This window comes from Lampetra planeri, chromosome 77, assembly GCF_965212315.1.
Source record: "Lampetra planeri chromosome 77, kcLamPlan1.2.h2, whole genome shotgun sequence".
Lineage (NCBI taxonomy): Eukaryota > Metazoa > Chordata > Hyperoartia > Petromyzontiformes > Petromyzontidae > Lampetra > Lampetra planeri.
The window spans coordinates 267,975-285,677 of NC_136182.1; the positions used below are offsets into that span (position 1 = coordinate 267,975).

Here is a 17,703-nt window from a genome sequence, read left to right on the forward strand (position 1 = left end):
GTGTCCATCTGGAAGTCCCGATAACCTGCTGGTAGGTTCCAGAAGGGGGGCGTGGCCAGGGCGGAGCGAGGCTACGCCGGGAGGATAAGAGGGGGCCCCCAGCAAGAGTTTGGGGCTGTTGCTGGAAGCGGTTCCCATCGCCGTGCTGTCGTCTCACCATCGCCGCCGTCTTTGGCATAGCAGGTGTGCATTTTCTACACACCGCACGAAAACCTACGTAAACAATGACGGTCATATAGATGGTAATCTATGCGCACCTCACACACCAACCCCGCGCCGACAACCTGCAGCCCCGCGCTCGCTTTCTCACACACCCCGCCCCGCACACAGTCGCTCCACTCAAAAATCACAGACACCACGCCGAAGTTCACCCACACACACAGAAATCACACTACACCGATCTTCTGAACTGAAGTTTATTAATGGCGCGTCTTAAGAAAACCCTGTGCGGCCCGGAGTAAATATTCTGCGAGCAGCGCCTAGCCTATCCCTTTTCAATCCCTGGGTGTACTCCCACTCTACCTCGCAGATGCACTCACGGTGTCGCACGGACGCTGTGGGAGTCGGAGGCACGATGATCCAAGAGGTCTCTGCCTGGGGTCGAGTCGTATCGGAGCTCGCTAGCATCTCTCGGACGCTGCGAGCGGCTGGGAGTCGGGCCGGGCGGCTGAATGGCTGGAGGAGAACTTCCTAACGTTTTTCCGCTCCCTCCTTTTATACCCTCGGAATCCTAAGATCCAGGGTCACGTGGTGTTATCCTGCACGGCCAATCGGGTGCCTACTTTTCGATTTTAAACCGATGCCCCGCCATTACCTGGAGCGTTACTCTCCGGTGCACCTTAACCCATTGCCTACGCACCTGTCCTCCCCACCCCGGCCGCAACCGGTTTGGTCGGAGTGACCGTCCCGCGGAATACACAATCTGCAGCAGGTCCAGGAATTTCCCTCCCACCTCCTCGTCTGCGCTGCCCGCGTAATATTTCCTCCCCTGGCCCCTCCCCCATGTTGTGAGTGTCTCATTGTGGTTAGCCCGGTGAGCTTCTTCGCGCCCATACAATTTTAAGCCAATTCAATGGAGCCACAATGCAATTTGGCCTGGAAGGGGTCGGCCAATCTCCTGGCACCGGGAAACCGTGGGGCATCCCCGCTAGGGGCCCCTCGGGTAAAAACCCATGGTACCAGGTGACCCCCCCACGAGACCCTACGTGGGTGCGTGTTGTGTGTTTAGTGGGGGTGTGCGTGCGTTCGTGTGGAGGGGTGCAAGGGGATAAAGGCGCTGGTGGAGTTGCTCCGTTGCTGTGGCACCACATATCCGCCTCCTCTGCCCTCCGTTGTTGTTGGAGGGCGACTGCCTCCAGCTGCTCAGCAAACATCCTTCACGAACCTCCGTCAAAGAGGCCGTTCTTGACACTGCTGGTTACGTTCATCGGCAAGTCCACTCAGCACACACACACGCGCACAGTGTGCCACTGAAATACCGCGCTCATTCTGGGGTGGGCTTCCCCAGTCATTATACATTTTCTAAAACAAAGTAAGTTGTATGAAGACCAAACCAAGCCTAATTACTGCTTGCAATGGTATTGCTTTAAAACATCATAACAGAAGAATCGATCATTCAGCAAAACATAAAAAAGTATTATTGACTCGAGCTGCGAACCGGAATTTAAGCAATTTGTTCAGCACTCCCTTCTCTTCCCAGACAGTCTGGACCATCCTTCTCGCATTCCCAACCTCCAAGCAGTGCCGGATTATCCTAGTGGCAAAAGTAGCACATGCTAATTATCAGTGTCTTAATATTGTAGTAGCAAAAGTAGCACATGCTACGGGCCCCGCACTTTTAAGGGCCCCGCGCTAAATGCTTTCAAGCTATCAATTCCAGTCCAGTGATTCTGCACTTGCTCTATTACTATAGTACTATACCACCTTCAACTTTTATGAACGACTGGGTGTTTAAGGTTAGCGATTTGTTGTATTATCTGGCTGTATAGCAATTGAAAAAATACAATTAATTAAATGTTCAAGTTAAAAATGTATGTTTTAATATGTACGTGTTTTTTTACAAAAAATTGTAGGGCCCCTTTATAACATATGCTACAGGCCCCGCACAAGCTTCATCCAGCACTACCTCCAAGTTGTTTACCCTATCCTGGCCACGTGATTCGTAGCGTCTTGCACGTGCCCCTGCATGCATCGTAACAGGGGGGGGGGGGGGGGGCTTCATTCCAGCCTCAAGCACCCGGCTCGTGACGCTAAGTCACTTCCCGTGCCATGACAAACTTGCGGTGACGAACACAACTGTCCCCCATGATGTAGCCTTGACCAGTCAGTCGAGGCAAGTGCTGCTAGCGAGTAACACCTCGAGAGGGTAGCTGGTTCTTAGCGCAGTGCACGCACACAAACACACACACAGGAAGAATGACCCTGACGAGAGTGGCTCCTGCTTCATGCCTCTCTCGCTCTCACCTCATCTTCTCCAACTGGGTTCATTGGCTGCATTTCTTGAGGCCTGTTGAGATACAAGTGGACACGCGTCGATCACACATCCCCATCCTCGCCCACCTGCAGCCTGTGTCCCTGGCACGGCTGGGAGTCTAACCCACGCCTAACACCTGCCTGGCATCCGCATGGAACCATTGACCACAGCAAACACTGACGCTGATTTGACAGACATCCTTTATTTAACTACGTGAGAGCCCATTGAGTTCACCATCTTCTATGACTGACGCAGTCTCACATGACCACCCCCACTGATATGGAGCCCCTGTCACTGACAGCAGCCACGGCTGGGAGTCTAACTCAGGGGTCCCAGCTGCCAGGAACTCACGCAGGCTCCACTGAGCACAGCTCTGAGTCACGGGCAGGCAGGGAGCTGGAGTCAAACTCAAGCCCTTGGAGAGGGCCGGCTCAGGGTCTCTGGCGTGGCCATTGTGAGCCGTGTTCTATCACTCACTGTGAGGTTCTGGTGCAAGTGCGGTCGATACTCACGAGTCTTCTGGTTCTCGTGTCTGACATAGTCTCATCCTCCTCCTGCAGTAAAAAACAACTCCAGTAACACCAACCAGAGCAGCAATGACTCCAAGGACGATGCCAGCTGCAGGTGATGAAGCTGGAGCTGGGGTTGGGTTTGCGGTTGGTGTGGGTGTTGCGTCTGTCGGTTCTATTAAACACAAACACGGACGACACAGAAACACGTGAACACAAAGTCAACGTCATCTTTCTCTTCCTGCCATGTCCCCCTCCTCTCGTGCGGTCTCTGCCCTCAGCTCCTCCTGCTCTGCTCGTTGCTGCCTTGGGCCACCTCCGCGTCTACTCCCCAGTCCCTCGAATCCGCCGCGTTCGCCACTTCTACTCCCCTCGCTCTCGGCCTGCCCCTCCGTCTCTGCCCTGGTGCCTCCACGTTCATCGCCCTCGCGGTTGCCCCCTCCTCTACTAAGGCAGCCCCAGCCGTGTGAGCCGACTCCCTCTCTCCGCTCGAGTGAGATGAGCACCGCCACTCCCGCCTCCTTCCCCAGCTCTTCAGTTCTGACCGATCCAGTCCTGTGATCGTCGCTGAGATCCATCGCACCATCCTCGTTTCTGTGCTACACAGCGTCTCTGCTCCTCCTGGTTGTCAGGAGGAGCAGACGTGCTCTGGCTTTATCGAATGCACGTTCTGGCTCCACGTGGTGCAAGACCTAATGAGGCCTGTTTTCCGGAACACGGGAGGTGATGTTTCGGCTGGACGCTAAGACTCTCATCTCAATGTCGAAAAGTAGTGCCGTGAGGGTGCTGCATCCATTGGAATGTGCAAATTAATCCACTGTAAGAACCATTTAATTACCACGCATGTTTTAGTGTGCGTGTTTTTGAGAATCTTTCGTATGAAAAAGTAACACACTCGACATGCACAGCGATGCAATGGGAATGTTCACAGTGCCGCAAGCATCTCGCCGTCCAGTCTTTGAGGACTTTAGATGGCCGCCGAGATGGCGAATCAGCGATGGAGTTGGGGGCGAGCGTCAGGCTGGGAATTCATTGTCAGGGGAGAGCATTGGACGCGAGTTCTGCGGTGCGGGGATGAGTCGGGGGTTTCATGTTAAGGAGTGTACACACGCAAGACATGGAGAGTAACTCAGCATCCTTTAGTACAATAACAAGGGCAGAGATATTGTAGAATTAGTAACACAGAGGGAGGGTGATAATTTCAGACCCTGGAAGGCAACCCTAGTTTTCCCATAATGTCTATTATTTGTCGAACGCGGTTCTGCCTAACACGTCATTTTCTAGGAACGTAACCCCCCCGCGTACGGCGAGGCCTGCCTGTAAATGTTAAATAGTGACGGTGCTATTATAACCGAGCCTAGAGGGAGGCCATTGTTCATGATTCTCCTGCGGCTGTGTTCACCGGCGAGGTGTTCACCCTCGACGCACGGTTTGCCCAGCATCGTGTTCATTAGGTGAACGGTAGAACAGCTTTTGATGACTTTTTGGGCCAATGTCGGCAGCAGGCAATGACGCCAAATGGAGTCATGGACAGTCAGCAGGAGAGGTCAATCATCGCTGTGCCGGTTTCCTGTTGACGCCGTAAATCGCCTTGCAGCTCCCACATCGGCACTTTAAGTGAATCCGAATCATAAACTTATTCCCTGAGTAGAGCCCCTTGAGCTAAAAAGCTCTTTTTCAACATCAAAACATTATACATCCCACAAGTGGACAACAATCTCATGGGACACAGAGAGAGACAGGAACTCAAGCTGTCATTGGCTCATGTAGACAACTCAACAAAGAGTCGAGTTTCTTATACTACAGGATGTGATATCTGTGAGGAATAACAAAGACCCTTTATACCTGTGATGGGGTGCAAGTGACGACGATCTCTGTAAGGGCTGATGCCAATGTTTATTAGGGGCTTATGCCTAGGAAATTAACAGGGCTTACGCCTAGGAACGTAACAAGTTTACGCCTAGGAGTTAATAGGGGCTTAAGCCCAACAGTTATTATGGGCTATCCAATATCTCCCCGAGGGAAGGGTACTGGGAGGTCCCTATTACCCAGCCAGGCTATTCAGGCTCTTCCCTCAGCACCGACCGAGAGATCAGCCAACTCAGTCGGCCGGGTGAAGTAGCTGCCCTAGCCTGGTGCTAATTCCCCCCTACCCTGGGTCCCGACTTCCAACCGCTCTCGTTCCCGGCCCCTGACGACGACCTCTTTCATATCACGGGTCCACGCTTATATCTCAGGGTGACATGACGTCATCAACTACTCCTCAACACCTGTGCCACAGAGTGAATTTTAGTGGTAAATCTGGACAATAAAGATAATTTGCAATCTCGCTTAGCGAGAATGATAAAGCGGTGGGTGTTAAATAGATCCAGGGAGAACATAATGCAAACCTGGTTCATTGTGAACGTTCAGCTGCAGATACCCGATGTCTTTCATGCTTGGCTTGTCGTATCGATAAATCGTGACCTCACAGCGATGTCGTCCAGCGTCGTGGGTCTGGATGTTGCTGATGGTGATGGAGGCGTTACACGTGGACTCATCACCCATCCACGTCACCTGCATCGGCCGGAGGCTTCTCTTTCTGTATATGATCTTATACACCTTGACGGCAAACGTGAGAACACACCAGAGCATGACTATGTGTCCACATAATACACGTGCTCATAACATTGAATTTTAATAGATAAACATACAATACACCTAGGAAATGACTTCTTCAGAGTAGAGAGAACGGAGATAATTTGAGATTATTCTAGTTGAAGATACAACACTACACTGCTGTCTGACAATGGGACCAGAAAAGGAGAGGGGGTGACCTCCATTGAAATAAATTAGCATGAACGGCGTTAATAGAGAACATTTAATCATCATTGTGAGCAGGAGGGTGTAAGTAATAGTGTGCAAGTGTGACAGTGACGCACCTTCTCATCGTGTCCGCCTATGGTCCTGAACCACTCCACCAGCGTGTGATTAATGCCCGTGATGGTGCAGTTGTAAGAGCAGGACAGGAGAGCCGTGCTGCCTACTGTGGCGTCCTTTGCATCCGGGGTGACAACGGCCAGGTCTGTGGACAAACCCACGATGGCCACATGAGAAGTGGGAATGAACCTCTGGAGGAGGAGGAGGAGGTGCTGGTCTCACAACGCAGTGGTGACAATTAGGACAGAGAAAGCAGGCAAATACTTTCCGTTAGACGAAGCATCTCTTTAGGTCTCTAGCAGAGCAGTGCAATGCTGCATACTTGAGAACGGTCCACAGAAGGGGATGTCTTAGAGCTACCTCTGAGGTCCCTTCAAGTGGAGCCGAGGTGGTGAGATGTTAACTACCTCGCCTGGTAGACAGGGTCATGGGTTCGAGCCCGACCCCGACACCTTATGGTGTATGTTTGGAGTTTGCGTGTTTACTCTCCCCGTGGTCGCGTGGATTTTTATCCGGGTCCTCCAGATTTCCCTTCCATATATAGAAAGAGATGTTAAGAGTGTAAGGAGTGGTGTCCGACACGGTAAGTATCTTCGGTTTATACTCTTTGGTTTTATTCGGTAAAGTCACGTAGGTAAAAAATTAAATTAAATAAAAACTAAATTAAATCACGAGAAGATGGATGCAAATTGAACAATTATTGGAAAGAGGTTATTAACCATGTATAAATGTAATTGTTCTTAGGATTTCTATCTTATTTACCGGGTACTAATCTATTGTACCGAGTTAATTGTATCAGAGTTCAGCAGTGCGACTATTTTGTTTGGGGCTCCACCATCATCTATCTTGGCTGCAATCGTGTTGCCGTTTTGCTCCCCCTCTCCCCCCGCACACCTCTAGGTAGGCCTCGGCAAGGTAAGGTAATTTACCCTTTTTACCGGGTAAAAGGGTAGAGGTAAAGGGTAAAGATGTCGACATGCCAAGGGGTAAGGTAAAGGGTAGGGTAAAGGTAGCTCGGAAGAATTACCCAGTAGGGTAAAGGTGGCGCGAAGTATTAACCGGTAAATACAGTACCTAGTTTACCACTAAAAGCTCCGTGGCGCAGTCCGTGGCCTCCATTTAATAAGTAATATTAAAACAAACTTTCTTAAAAACACACTTTTATGAAATGTACTGTAGTAATGGCAGAACTCCACGACCCCAGGAAGTGGCCGCAAAGCTTGCCGTAACGTAAGGGACCGTGGTGATTTACAGCCAACGTCAGTTGACCGTGGACAATTAGACCCAAGCCGAAACATAACATATAACAAGTATAACCCGTAAAAACAAAGTTTTTCACTATAAATCCTTTATATGCGTGGCGGCTCAAGTCCTCTCGTCCTCTGGCTTGAGATGGCTGCCACCTATGGGTTAGATGATTGCATGGCAGCATTAAGCAATTGGTAATTAAATATAATATTTTTGTCCTAAAAAGTGTAAAATTTTGGAAAAAAAATTTCACGAACATTAATTGTCACGCACAACGAGTCTGTGTGGAAAATGTCAGCTCGATTGGATCACGGGAAGTGGGTTAAAAAACGACCGAAAGATTTGCACGGTCCTAAGCAAGCAAGCAAGTGAACTTAATATAAAGGATTTAAAAATATATTCGCCTGTGGAGGACGCGGGGATCGATCCCGCGACCTTTGGCATGGGAAGCGAGGGCGCTACCAACTGCGCTACTCCGCCACGGCCTGTGGAGGTGTCACGCTCTGGGCTCCTACACTGTGACGTTCAGCCAAAGCCATGAATGAGTTCTATTTGAATAAATGTAAAAGAATTTTTTTTTGCCTAAAAAGTGTAAAAGTTTGGAAAAAAAATTTCACGAACATTAATTGTCACGCACAACGAGTCTGTGTGGAAAATGTCAGCTCGATTGGATCACGGGAAGTGGGTTAAAAAACGACCGAAAGATTTACACGGTCGTAAGCAAGCAAGCGAACTTAATATAAAGGATTTAAAAAAATGATTTTATGATAGAATATAGTGTTGTCATCAGTATGACATAAGTATACCAAGTTTGCAGTCGATACCGTATTAGGAAGTGGGTAAAAATTTAGTTACAAGATTTGAGGATACAACGACAACAATGACAACGACGACAACAGCAACACCAACAACAAGCGTGTAAAATTGGAATCATCGAGAGTATTCTATATGAATAAAGCGCTCTACCTATCATTTACCGTTATAAACCTTGTTCATGTGTAGTTCCCTAGTAATTACCCTGTAATTGGGTAATTTGTATGGGGTAAGGGTGAAAGGTAGGCTCGTTGCTTTTTACCTTTTACCTGCTGAAGGGTAAAAGGTAGGGTAGAGTGATTGTATTGTGGTAAGGTAAAAGGTAGGGTAAAAATAGGCTGGTTGTTTTTACCTTTTAACTTTTACCTTACCTTGCCGAGGCCTACCTCTAGGAATCACAGCCTTCAACTTCTAGCCCCGCCCACTCCCCACCCTGTCTCGCATCCCATTCCGAGCGTACACGCAACGCTCACTCACTCCCTGTTCTCCCCCCCTCTTCCCCCACCGCCACCGAGGAATCACAGCCTTTAACTTCCAGCCCCGCCCACCTGTCTCCACCCCCTCTATCGCCCTCTCTGCCTTATAAAGCCTTCCTAACTCCGGCATCTCTCCCACTTCAGTAAACATTTCTTTCTGTGGTTGTCACACCTGAAGATGATTGCTTGTGTTGCAATCGAAACGTCGTGATTTAATTTAGTTGTTTTCATTAAAATTTTTACCTACGTGACTTTACCGAATAAAACCAAAGAGTATGGATTCTTGCAGTCACGAAATAACTTCGGTTTGTTTATTCAATAAAGCTCGGTACAGCCACGCGTCTCTGTCTCTTCTCCGCGGACGTCCACTCTTCGTGTGGCTACGCTGCCCTGCGCCACGTGGCTCTCCAATGCACAGCTGACTGACGGTGCGCTAGGGAGCGGCTGGAGGACGAGCCGCCACGTGGTCGATGGAGATGGCGGGGCAGCAGCAGCAGGGCTGCTCTTCAGTCTTCAGCACGACCCCTTCGCATTGCTCCGTGTCCCGTTTATATCCCCCTCCCGGGACTAAGCCCCGCCTCTGGCCACGCCCCTCCTGGAACCTTCCCGAACGTTCCAGAGGCTTCCCTGGTGGAACCGCCTCTCACCTTTTACCCAGATGTAAACCCCACTATGGATAAGCATGGACTGTAGAATTAATATATGCCCCCCCCCTAATAATCCAGGCAATGGCGCTCTCATGACAAGAGTATTTTGGCTGCGTTAAATGTCCGTATGATAAGCCACTTCGTTGAGCTATCATTTGTCGCGTCTGAAAAAAAGCCGCATAGCTCAGTGGGCCTTACCAGGTAAAATAAAAATAGTTTAGTTGAAGTGACATTAGAGCAACACAGCAGGGAGGATTATTTTCCGATTGTGCATTGCAAAATCGAGTAATGTTTAACACGTAGGCTTTCGCGACCTATGTCATCCATAAAATATGTTTTTGGGGGTTAGACCACGTTACTAGTTATCGAGAAATGTTTATAATGTTTGATGCATGACACTCAAACAGACATACAGACAAACCTTTGGTTGAATGCGTGTTTTGGCTCTACACCAGTTACCTGATGTGGGTCGGTTTCCGGAAAATGAAGGTGGTGGTTCAGTTCTGCGTGGTTTAACGCTAAGTTTATCATCTATGTTTCAAAGGGTGCTGCATCCGTTGGAAGGTGTGAATGAATCTACTGTGATAACTATTTATTTACACGAATATTTTTAGTGTATTTGTGTTTTTTGTGTGATAACGTAACACACTCAACATGTACAACGCAAATGTTTACATATTGCCACATGCATTTAGCCATCCATTCATTGATGACAATGTCATACGAATGCCTAGATGGCGAATAATTTAACGTTAAATTGACCGTATTAAGTACGAGTGTTGAGCATGAATGCCGTGGTACGGGAAGAGAAGTGGAGAAAGAGGTTTTATGTTGAGGCCATAGTGAAAACTAAAGAGTGCACACACACAAGAAATGGAGAGCAACTCAGCATCCTTCAGGACAAAAACAAGCACCAACATTATTTAGAATTTGTAAAACAAAGAGGAAGGGGGTGATGATTTCGGACCCAGGAAAGCAATCATAGTTTTCTTGTTAGGTCTATTATTTGCCGAACGCGGTTTAGCCCAACGCGCCATTTTCCAGGAACGTAACCCCCGCGTTAGACGAGCTCTGGCTGGTTTGTTTAACTGCCAAGAGCTTGGAATTAGCCAAATTAAGTGCAATGTCAGATAACCAAACATAATGTTACGATGTTAGCCTAGTACTGTTTTCATTTATTTAATAATTTCACCTGGATAATCCGTTGAGAAGGAAAATTTGTTTACAAGGGTGCCCAGGTGACCAGACAAAGATAACAAACTCATGAGACTTGACATCCGGATTTTTTGCTAATTGAACACTGAAAGTGAAGAGTCACAGGCAGGAGATGACCATGGTTCTATGTCCACAGTTTTGTCACATGTACGTATTCATGTTGAACTATTTTCACACCGTACGTAGCCAGGCACGGAGGTCCGGGGGAAGGACAACAAACCAAACACGAAAGTCAAAACGTAGATTTGTCGGGTGGGTATTGAGTGTTAGGTCTGGGCTACATGACAGATGATGGGAGTAGTGAGTGGTAGGACAGACCTATGAGAGACGAGATACAAACCTGTTCGTGGGTGGACAGTCAGCTGTAGATACCCAATGTCTTCCATGTTTTGTGGAAACACCGTGACCTCACATCGATATCGCCCAGAGTCGTGGGTCTGGATGTCGCTGACGTTGATGGAGGCATCACACTTGGACACATTACCCACCCAGGTGGCCTGTAGAGGCCAGTGGCTGCTCTCTCCATCGGGGTATTGATAAATCTGTGGTCAATAAAGGTGAAAGCAACACAAAGATCAGATGCATTATATTATTTCACAATAATATTTGTTCAGATAAAACCCGAGAATGATTCGAAATCCTTGATTTCGATCGGATCATTGGGGTTTATTAGTAATAAATCGTCATTTTGCGACCCCCACTGCCACTGTGTAGCATATTATTACGTGCCAGGGACTCTATGAGATGATAGGACGATAGTCTGAGTCCATAATAGGCAATAAGTAACGGCAAAGCGGTTATAAGTGACTCACAGAATTGTGCACAGTTGCGTATACGGTACATGACTTCCCTGAAGGCAAACAACTACAGCGAGCGCGATGCCGATCACACGCAGTTCGAATTCGACCCTAAATCGATGGCTGAAGAAGCGCTCAGGGACCAGCCCTTACTTACTAACAACTCCTCTATCATTTTTCATTGCTGGAGGGGTTGCCCCCCCTACCTGAAAATCCTGGCTCTGCCCCTAGATGTTTCGATCGCAACACAAGCGGTCTTCAACCGCCTGATGAAGACCACTTGTGTTGCAATCGAAACGTCGTGGATTTTTTGCTTACATTATTTTAAATTAATTGTTTAAATTTATTATTTTTATTGTATTTTCATTTCTTTTTTTCTATTTACATGACTTTACTCAAAGAACTAAGAATATGAATACCAAACCTGTTCATCTGCGTTGGATATTTTAAATGCTCAAGGGTCATGTGACCAGGTTTACTAACAAGACGGATCAATTCCACGATTGCGCTTGCTGCAATTTAGCGGCAAATGGCGCACAGAACGGACAGAGGAGTAACTCACCCTCTCTTCAAGCCCGTCTATGGTCTTGAACCACTCCACCAGCGTGTGGGTAACGCCGCTGATTGTGCAGGTGTAGGCGCAGGGCAGCATAAATGTAGTGCCTGCTACGGCGTCCATTTTATCCGGGGTCGCAACCACGAGTTCTAGGGAAACCACACACAACGCCTATATTAATGTATATTTTCTTCCGTAATATAAATGTTTAAATGTTAAACATTTGTCAGTAACAATGCGTTTTAAAAGTAAAGAACAGGCAGACCTTATCGAACGCGGGGGGGTTACGTTCTTGGAAATGCCATGTTGGGCACAACTTTGTTAGACAACAAAACAGACCTCGTGGGAAAACTCGGGTTGCCTTCGTACCTTCGAAATAGTCGCCCCTCCCTCTTTGTTTAATTCATACTACAAGATGCCCGCCCTCGTTATTGTACTAACGGATGTTGAGTCGTTCTCATTTCTTGTGTGTGTGTGTGCACTCTTTGTCCATTTCAATGCAACACAAAACCCCCGTCTCCATTCTTCCCGCACCACAGCACTCACACCCTACGCTCGCCACTAACAATGTCACTTGAACATGAATGATTCACCATCTAGTCGTCCGTATGACTAACGTTCTCAATAACTAGATTCATGCTGTAATGTGTGAACATTTGCGCTGTGCTGCTGCTGCGCGTTTTGAGTGCATTACATTATCAAACAAAATAACCATACCCACACGTACACAGACATACACGGTAAAAACATCGTTCTCAGTCGATTCACACACTCCAACAGACGTAGCACTCTCACGGCACTAACTTTTTTGTTTAGATACCAAAATGTTAGCTGCGTCAAACTGCGTATCACCGAAATATCACCCTTGTTGTGGAAAACAACATTCATCAGCCACAACAGTCTAGAGCCAAAACACGCGTTAGATGAAGCCAAATGTTATCCTCGTGTCCCGTCACTAATATACACATTAATTGGGATTGCTCACAGAGTAGGGCAACGTGTCTTGCTAGAGAACAGTCCGCAGAGCGGATATCACAGAGCTGACTCTCAGATTCCTTCAAGCGACCTCTGCTGGTCCACACAGTTGGGAGAAGGACTTTCCCAAGATTTCTCTTCCACATGGAACAGCGTTTATCTCATGACAGTCAACCAGATACGTTTGCATTCTCAGAGTTTTAATTCTCAGAGTTTTAAATTCGTCAATTAAGTACAGAATTGCAGAAAGGGGGGGCTCAGTCCATCAACTCACTCGACTTTAGGACTCGGTTAACTCGCAGGTAAATGTCTGGACTTGAACCCATACTTCTGAGTGGTGCGAGCTGAGCACTCTGAGCTCTGAGTCACCTCCGATGCGAAGTTGTTTTAAGACTGCGTAAATGTCGATGAGCAGTCAAAGGTTCTGATGTACATTGGTGGTGATGAGATCGTAGCCAGGGGTTGAACCCAGTTCCCCATGGCACTGGGCCCATGGCACTAAAGTGTACATGTTGAGTTCTATATCAGGTCTATAGGATAGATTATAGAGTTGTGTGTCGTAATATAGACGACGTTTGAAGGAAATAACACAAACCTGATGGACTCTTGACATTCAGCTGTAGATACCCAATGTCTTCCATGTATTGTGGATACACCGTGACCTCACAGCGATATCGCCCAGAGTCGTGTGTCTGGATGTCACTCAGGGTAATGGAGGCGTCGCACTTGGACTCATCACCCACCCAGGTGGCGTGTAAAGGCCATTGTCTATCTCCATTGGGGTATTTATAAAGCTGTGTTCAACAAAAGCGAGAGCATGCACAGATCAAAGATGTATGTGTGTTGTATGTATGTTGAAATTATTTGACACAGTACACAGGCAACCGTGCTAATCAGAAGTGCGGAAGGAAAACTAAACACAAACATCAGTTTTAAAGAAACGAGCTTTCAATCTAGATGATAATTTAAAAGTGTGTAGCTCCAGTGGCTTCCTGATATAGGAAGGCAGAGCGTTCCAGATAGCCGCAGCAGCGCATTTGAAAGCGCACGATACGGTGACCATCTTTGTTGGATGGCCAGCCAAAAGCCGCTGCGAGGATAACCGGCGTTCATGCCTAGAATGAATAAGAATGTCTTTATCACGTGTTGGATGCCTTTTACCGGAATCAAAATACAGGAGATAGTCAGATGTAGAGTTAGCACGGTTGGCTACGTATCATGCGAAAGAAGTTCAACGTACATACATGCACGAGACCTGGATACGAGCTATTCATTCACGGTCATATTACGGACGTTATGACATCACAATGACATGTGACGTCATAGCTTTTGTACATATCAAACAGTCTAGCAGCACATGCATGATAATTGCATTGTCTACCAAAATGTCTATGAATATAACCCTGGGAGGGAATATTTTGAGACGGGGTTTGGGATTATCCACCAACCCTTCACCACTGGCTACGTATGTATAGTCCTATAATTAACATCACTTGATATTACTCATGCTATTGTGTGTAGGGTGTGCAAGTATATATGCCTACTAAATAAATTAATAAAATTGGGTGGTGGAAGGGGTAAAACTAAATTGGGGAGGGAGGGTCAACAATTTTTGGAAACCATTTAGATAAACTTTTTTATAGTTTTGTGGACGGACAAATGGACATACAAACGATCTAACCCAAAGCAACCTGTATTATGGATCACCCCCCACCCGCCCGTGTTCCGACAAACCACGTAGAGCCAAAGACGCGTTCGAAAAAGCCGCATTATGCAAGGTTTTTCTGCATTCAGATGTCTTGCTAAGATAGAGAGATTTGTAACTCACCCTCTCTTCTTCACGTCCATCCCTCCTGAACCACTCCACCAGCGTGTGGGTAACGCCGCTGATTGTACAGGTATAGGAGCAGGGCAGGAGAATCTTTCTGCCTGTTACGGCGTTCAATTTCTCTGGGGTGACGACCATAAATTCTAGGGAAACAACAACACACAGCGCCCACTTTAGTACATCTCGTATGGAAAATGAGAATAGGTTTTACCCCTTCTGCCAATAAAACAGGTGTGTTAAGATGTTGAAACGCCGAATATAAACCTTTTTCAAGACATTAAGTGTCGCATTGACCATGCACAGTTCTCGTGGTGAACATGCAAACAGACGTGGCTCTAATAAGATATGAATTGTCTTTGAAACTGATTGTTCTACACCAAAGGACAGACTTCTTTATGGCCTAGTCTCACCAGCTTTGTCAGACCAGAGAATGCCTAAAGGCAAACAGTACAAAGACAATGCACGTATCAGAGCGTTTATAGCTTGGAGTGAGCAGCTGTATCAAATTATGATGGCAATTGGACATCGGTGTTGATGAGATTTATAGCCAGGAGTTGAACCCAGATATTTGTATACTTAAAGTGGCAACATGTCATCAGATGCAGAATCCATTGGATCCCTCAAAGTGCAGCGCAACCTTTCGTGTTAAGAGTATGGCCCACAGAAGTAGATGTCACACAACTACCTCTGACGTCCCATGAAGTGACCTCTGGTCCATGTGTGTGTGTGTGTTGAACTTCTTTAGCATCATACGTAGCCAACCATGCTAATCGGAGGTGCGAGCAAACAACAAAATAAACACAAGAAAGCATTTATAAAGAAATTAGTTTGTCAATTCAGATGATGTAAAAGTGCACAGCTCAGTAGTCTCCTGATATCGGAAAGAAGAGCGTTCCAGACGGTCGCAGAAGCGCATCCGAAAGCGCGCGGTGCAGTGACCGATGCCGAGCCAAAAGCCGCGGGGAGGATAACCAGAGATCGCGTGATGATGGTTTACGCTCCTTGACGATCTCGAAAGGTGGTACTGTGGGTTATTTGTGGCAAGAAATGTTTCTGTAAAAGTGCGACCTTATAATGTGCGAGTTCGGCAACCAGAAGCCAATGCAGCTCGGCGAGCACTCGATGGACACGGCCCCATCTTGCAGTACCCATGTTATGTTTCGGCTTGGATCTAATTGTCCACGATCAACTGACGTTGGCTGTAATTGGCCACAGTCCCTTAAGTTATGGCAAGCTTCAGGGCCACTTCCTGGAGTCGTGGAGTTGTTCCATTACTAGTGCATTTCATAAAAGCGTGGTTTAAAAAGTTTTTTTTTAATATTACTTATTAACCAGCTTGTCCCCCTCGTAACGATCACGGGAGGAGAGGGATAGGGCGGGTCGGTTACATTCGTTAAATGTCTCGTTTTGTAGTTAAATAATGGATTACTTTTATGAAAAATGAAACGGTTATTTAATGCTACTACGATTCTTGTTTGAGCATTACTTGTGTTAGAAGATCACTAAATTAGCTTTATTTTGATTGTTATGTATTAATCATTCGTTCCCAGGTGCTCTCTAACTCTTGTCACTGCCCAGTTAATAGTTAACTAGTGGTGGTGGAGGTGGGGGTGGTGATGACGATGACGGTGATGATAATGTTGGTGGTGATAATGTTGGTGGTGACAATGATGGTGGTAATGGTGGTGATGATGGTGATGATGATGGTAGTTGTGATGATGATGATGGTGGTGATGATGATGGTGGTGATGTTGTTGGTGTTGTTGGTGGTGGTGATGGTGGTGATGGTGGCGGTGATGGCGGTGGTGGTGATGGTGGTGATGGTTGTGGTGATGATAGTGGTGGTGACAATGATGAAGATGGTGATGATGATGTTGGTGGTGATGATGATGGTGGTGATGGTTGTGATGATGGTGGTTGTGGTGATGATAGTGGTGGTGACAATGATGAAGATGGTGGTGGTGATAATGATGATGATGGTGGTGATGGTAGCAATGATGGTGGTTATGGTCATGATGGCGATGGTGATGAATTCGAGTTGACCACAACCTGCTATAGAACTCACCTCGTGGTGTTCTTCCTTGGCGCTGAGCTCCAGACTCCGAGCCATTCCCAACCTCCGCGCTGTCAGCGACCGCCGTTCCTGCGGATAAATCAGAATCTCAGAATCAGAATTTATTTTACTTATAATGGAGGAAACCGATGAGTTATGAAGCTCTATTCCACAGATGACCCAGTAGGGCTACGGGGTAAGAACGTTACATTGATGATGGTCCCATTAGGGGCGCCACGGTGGCGAGAAGATGTTAACTACCTCGCCTGGTATACAGGAGGTCGTGGTTTCGATCCCAACCCTGACGCCTGTTGTATATTTGGAGTTTGTGTGTTTTCTACGGGGTCTCATGGATTTGACTCCGGGTGCTCCGGTTTTCCCCTCCACATTTAGAATCAACATCACACGCTTAGAGTATTTGGCTGCTAGACATTTCCACGTGATGATGATGACGATCAGCCACTTCGTTGCGCTATCATTTGTGGCAAGCATCATAGCCGGCGCACAGCAATGCCTTGCATTGCCCTGCTCTTTGCTGTATCTATGTACGTATGTTGAACTTGTTTCGCACCGTACATAGCCAACCGTGCTGACTATGTATGTTGAACTTCTTTCGCACCGTACGTAGCCAACCGTGCTAAGCGGAGGTGCGGGGGAACGACAACAAACGACCTTGTTGCTGGCTACACAGAGGCCCGCAGATGCCCCGTGACAACCTGTCAAGCGTGATCGGTGCTGAACTGCCCAGACTCAACAGCCCTGCCAATCTGCACAGACCGGACGAGTTCCTGATTGCATTGTGCCACCGGTATTGACGGTATGTGTGGTATGTGGGGTGTGTGGAATGAAAACCGCAGAGTCGCCTGATTATGCTCGTCGTTGTTGTAATTACCGGCGATACGTCACGGTACTCGGATTGTAAATGTTGTAGTGTATAATACACTATACACTACACTACTACACACTACACTACTATACACTACTACACACTACTACACACTACTACACACTACTACACACTACTATACACTACACTACTACACACTACACTACTATACACTACACTACTACACACTACACTACTATACACTACTACACACTACACTACTATACACTACACTACTAAACTACACTACTATACACTACACTACTATACACTACACTACTATACACTACACTACTACACACTACACT

At 47.1% G+C, this 17,703-nt stretch overlaps 1 protein-coding gene across 1 annotated transcript in view; it reads right to left on the reverse strand.

The window, feature by feature from the left end:
- Positions 1–17,703, reverse strand: part of LOC144738070 (junctional adhesion molecule-like) — a 107,852-nt gene that overhangs the window by 33,800 nt on the left and 56,349 nt on the right. Inside the window, exons 3-4 of the mRNA XM_078620980.1 lie at positions 16,522–16,599; positions 14,457–14,599 (exon numbers count right to left, since the gene is read on the reverse strand). Of these exons, the coding sequence (XP_078477106.1) occupies positions 14,457–14,599; positions 16,522–16,599 (221 nt within the window). The remainder of the gene's footprint in view (positions 1–14,456; positions 14,600–16,521; positions 16,600–17,703) is intronic.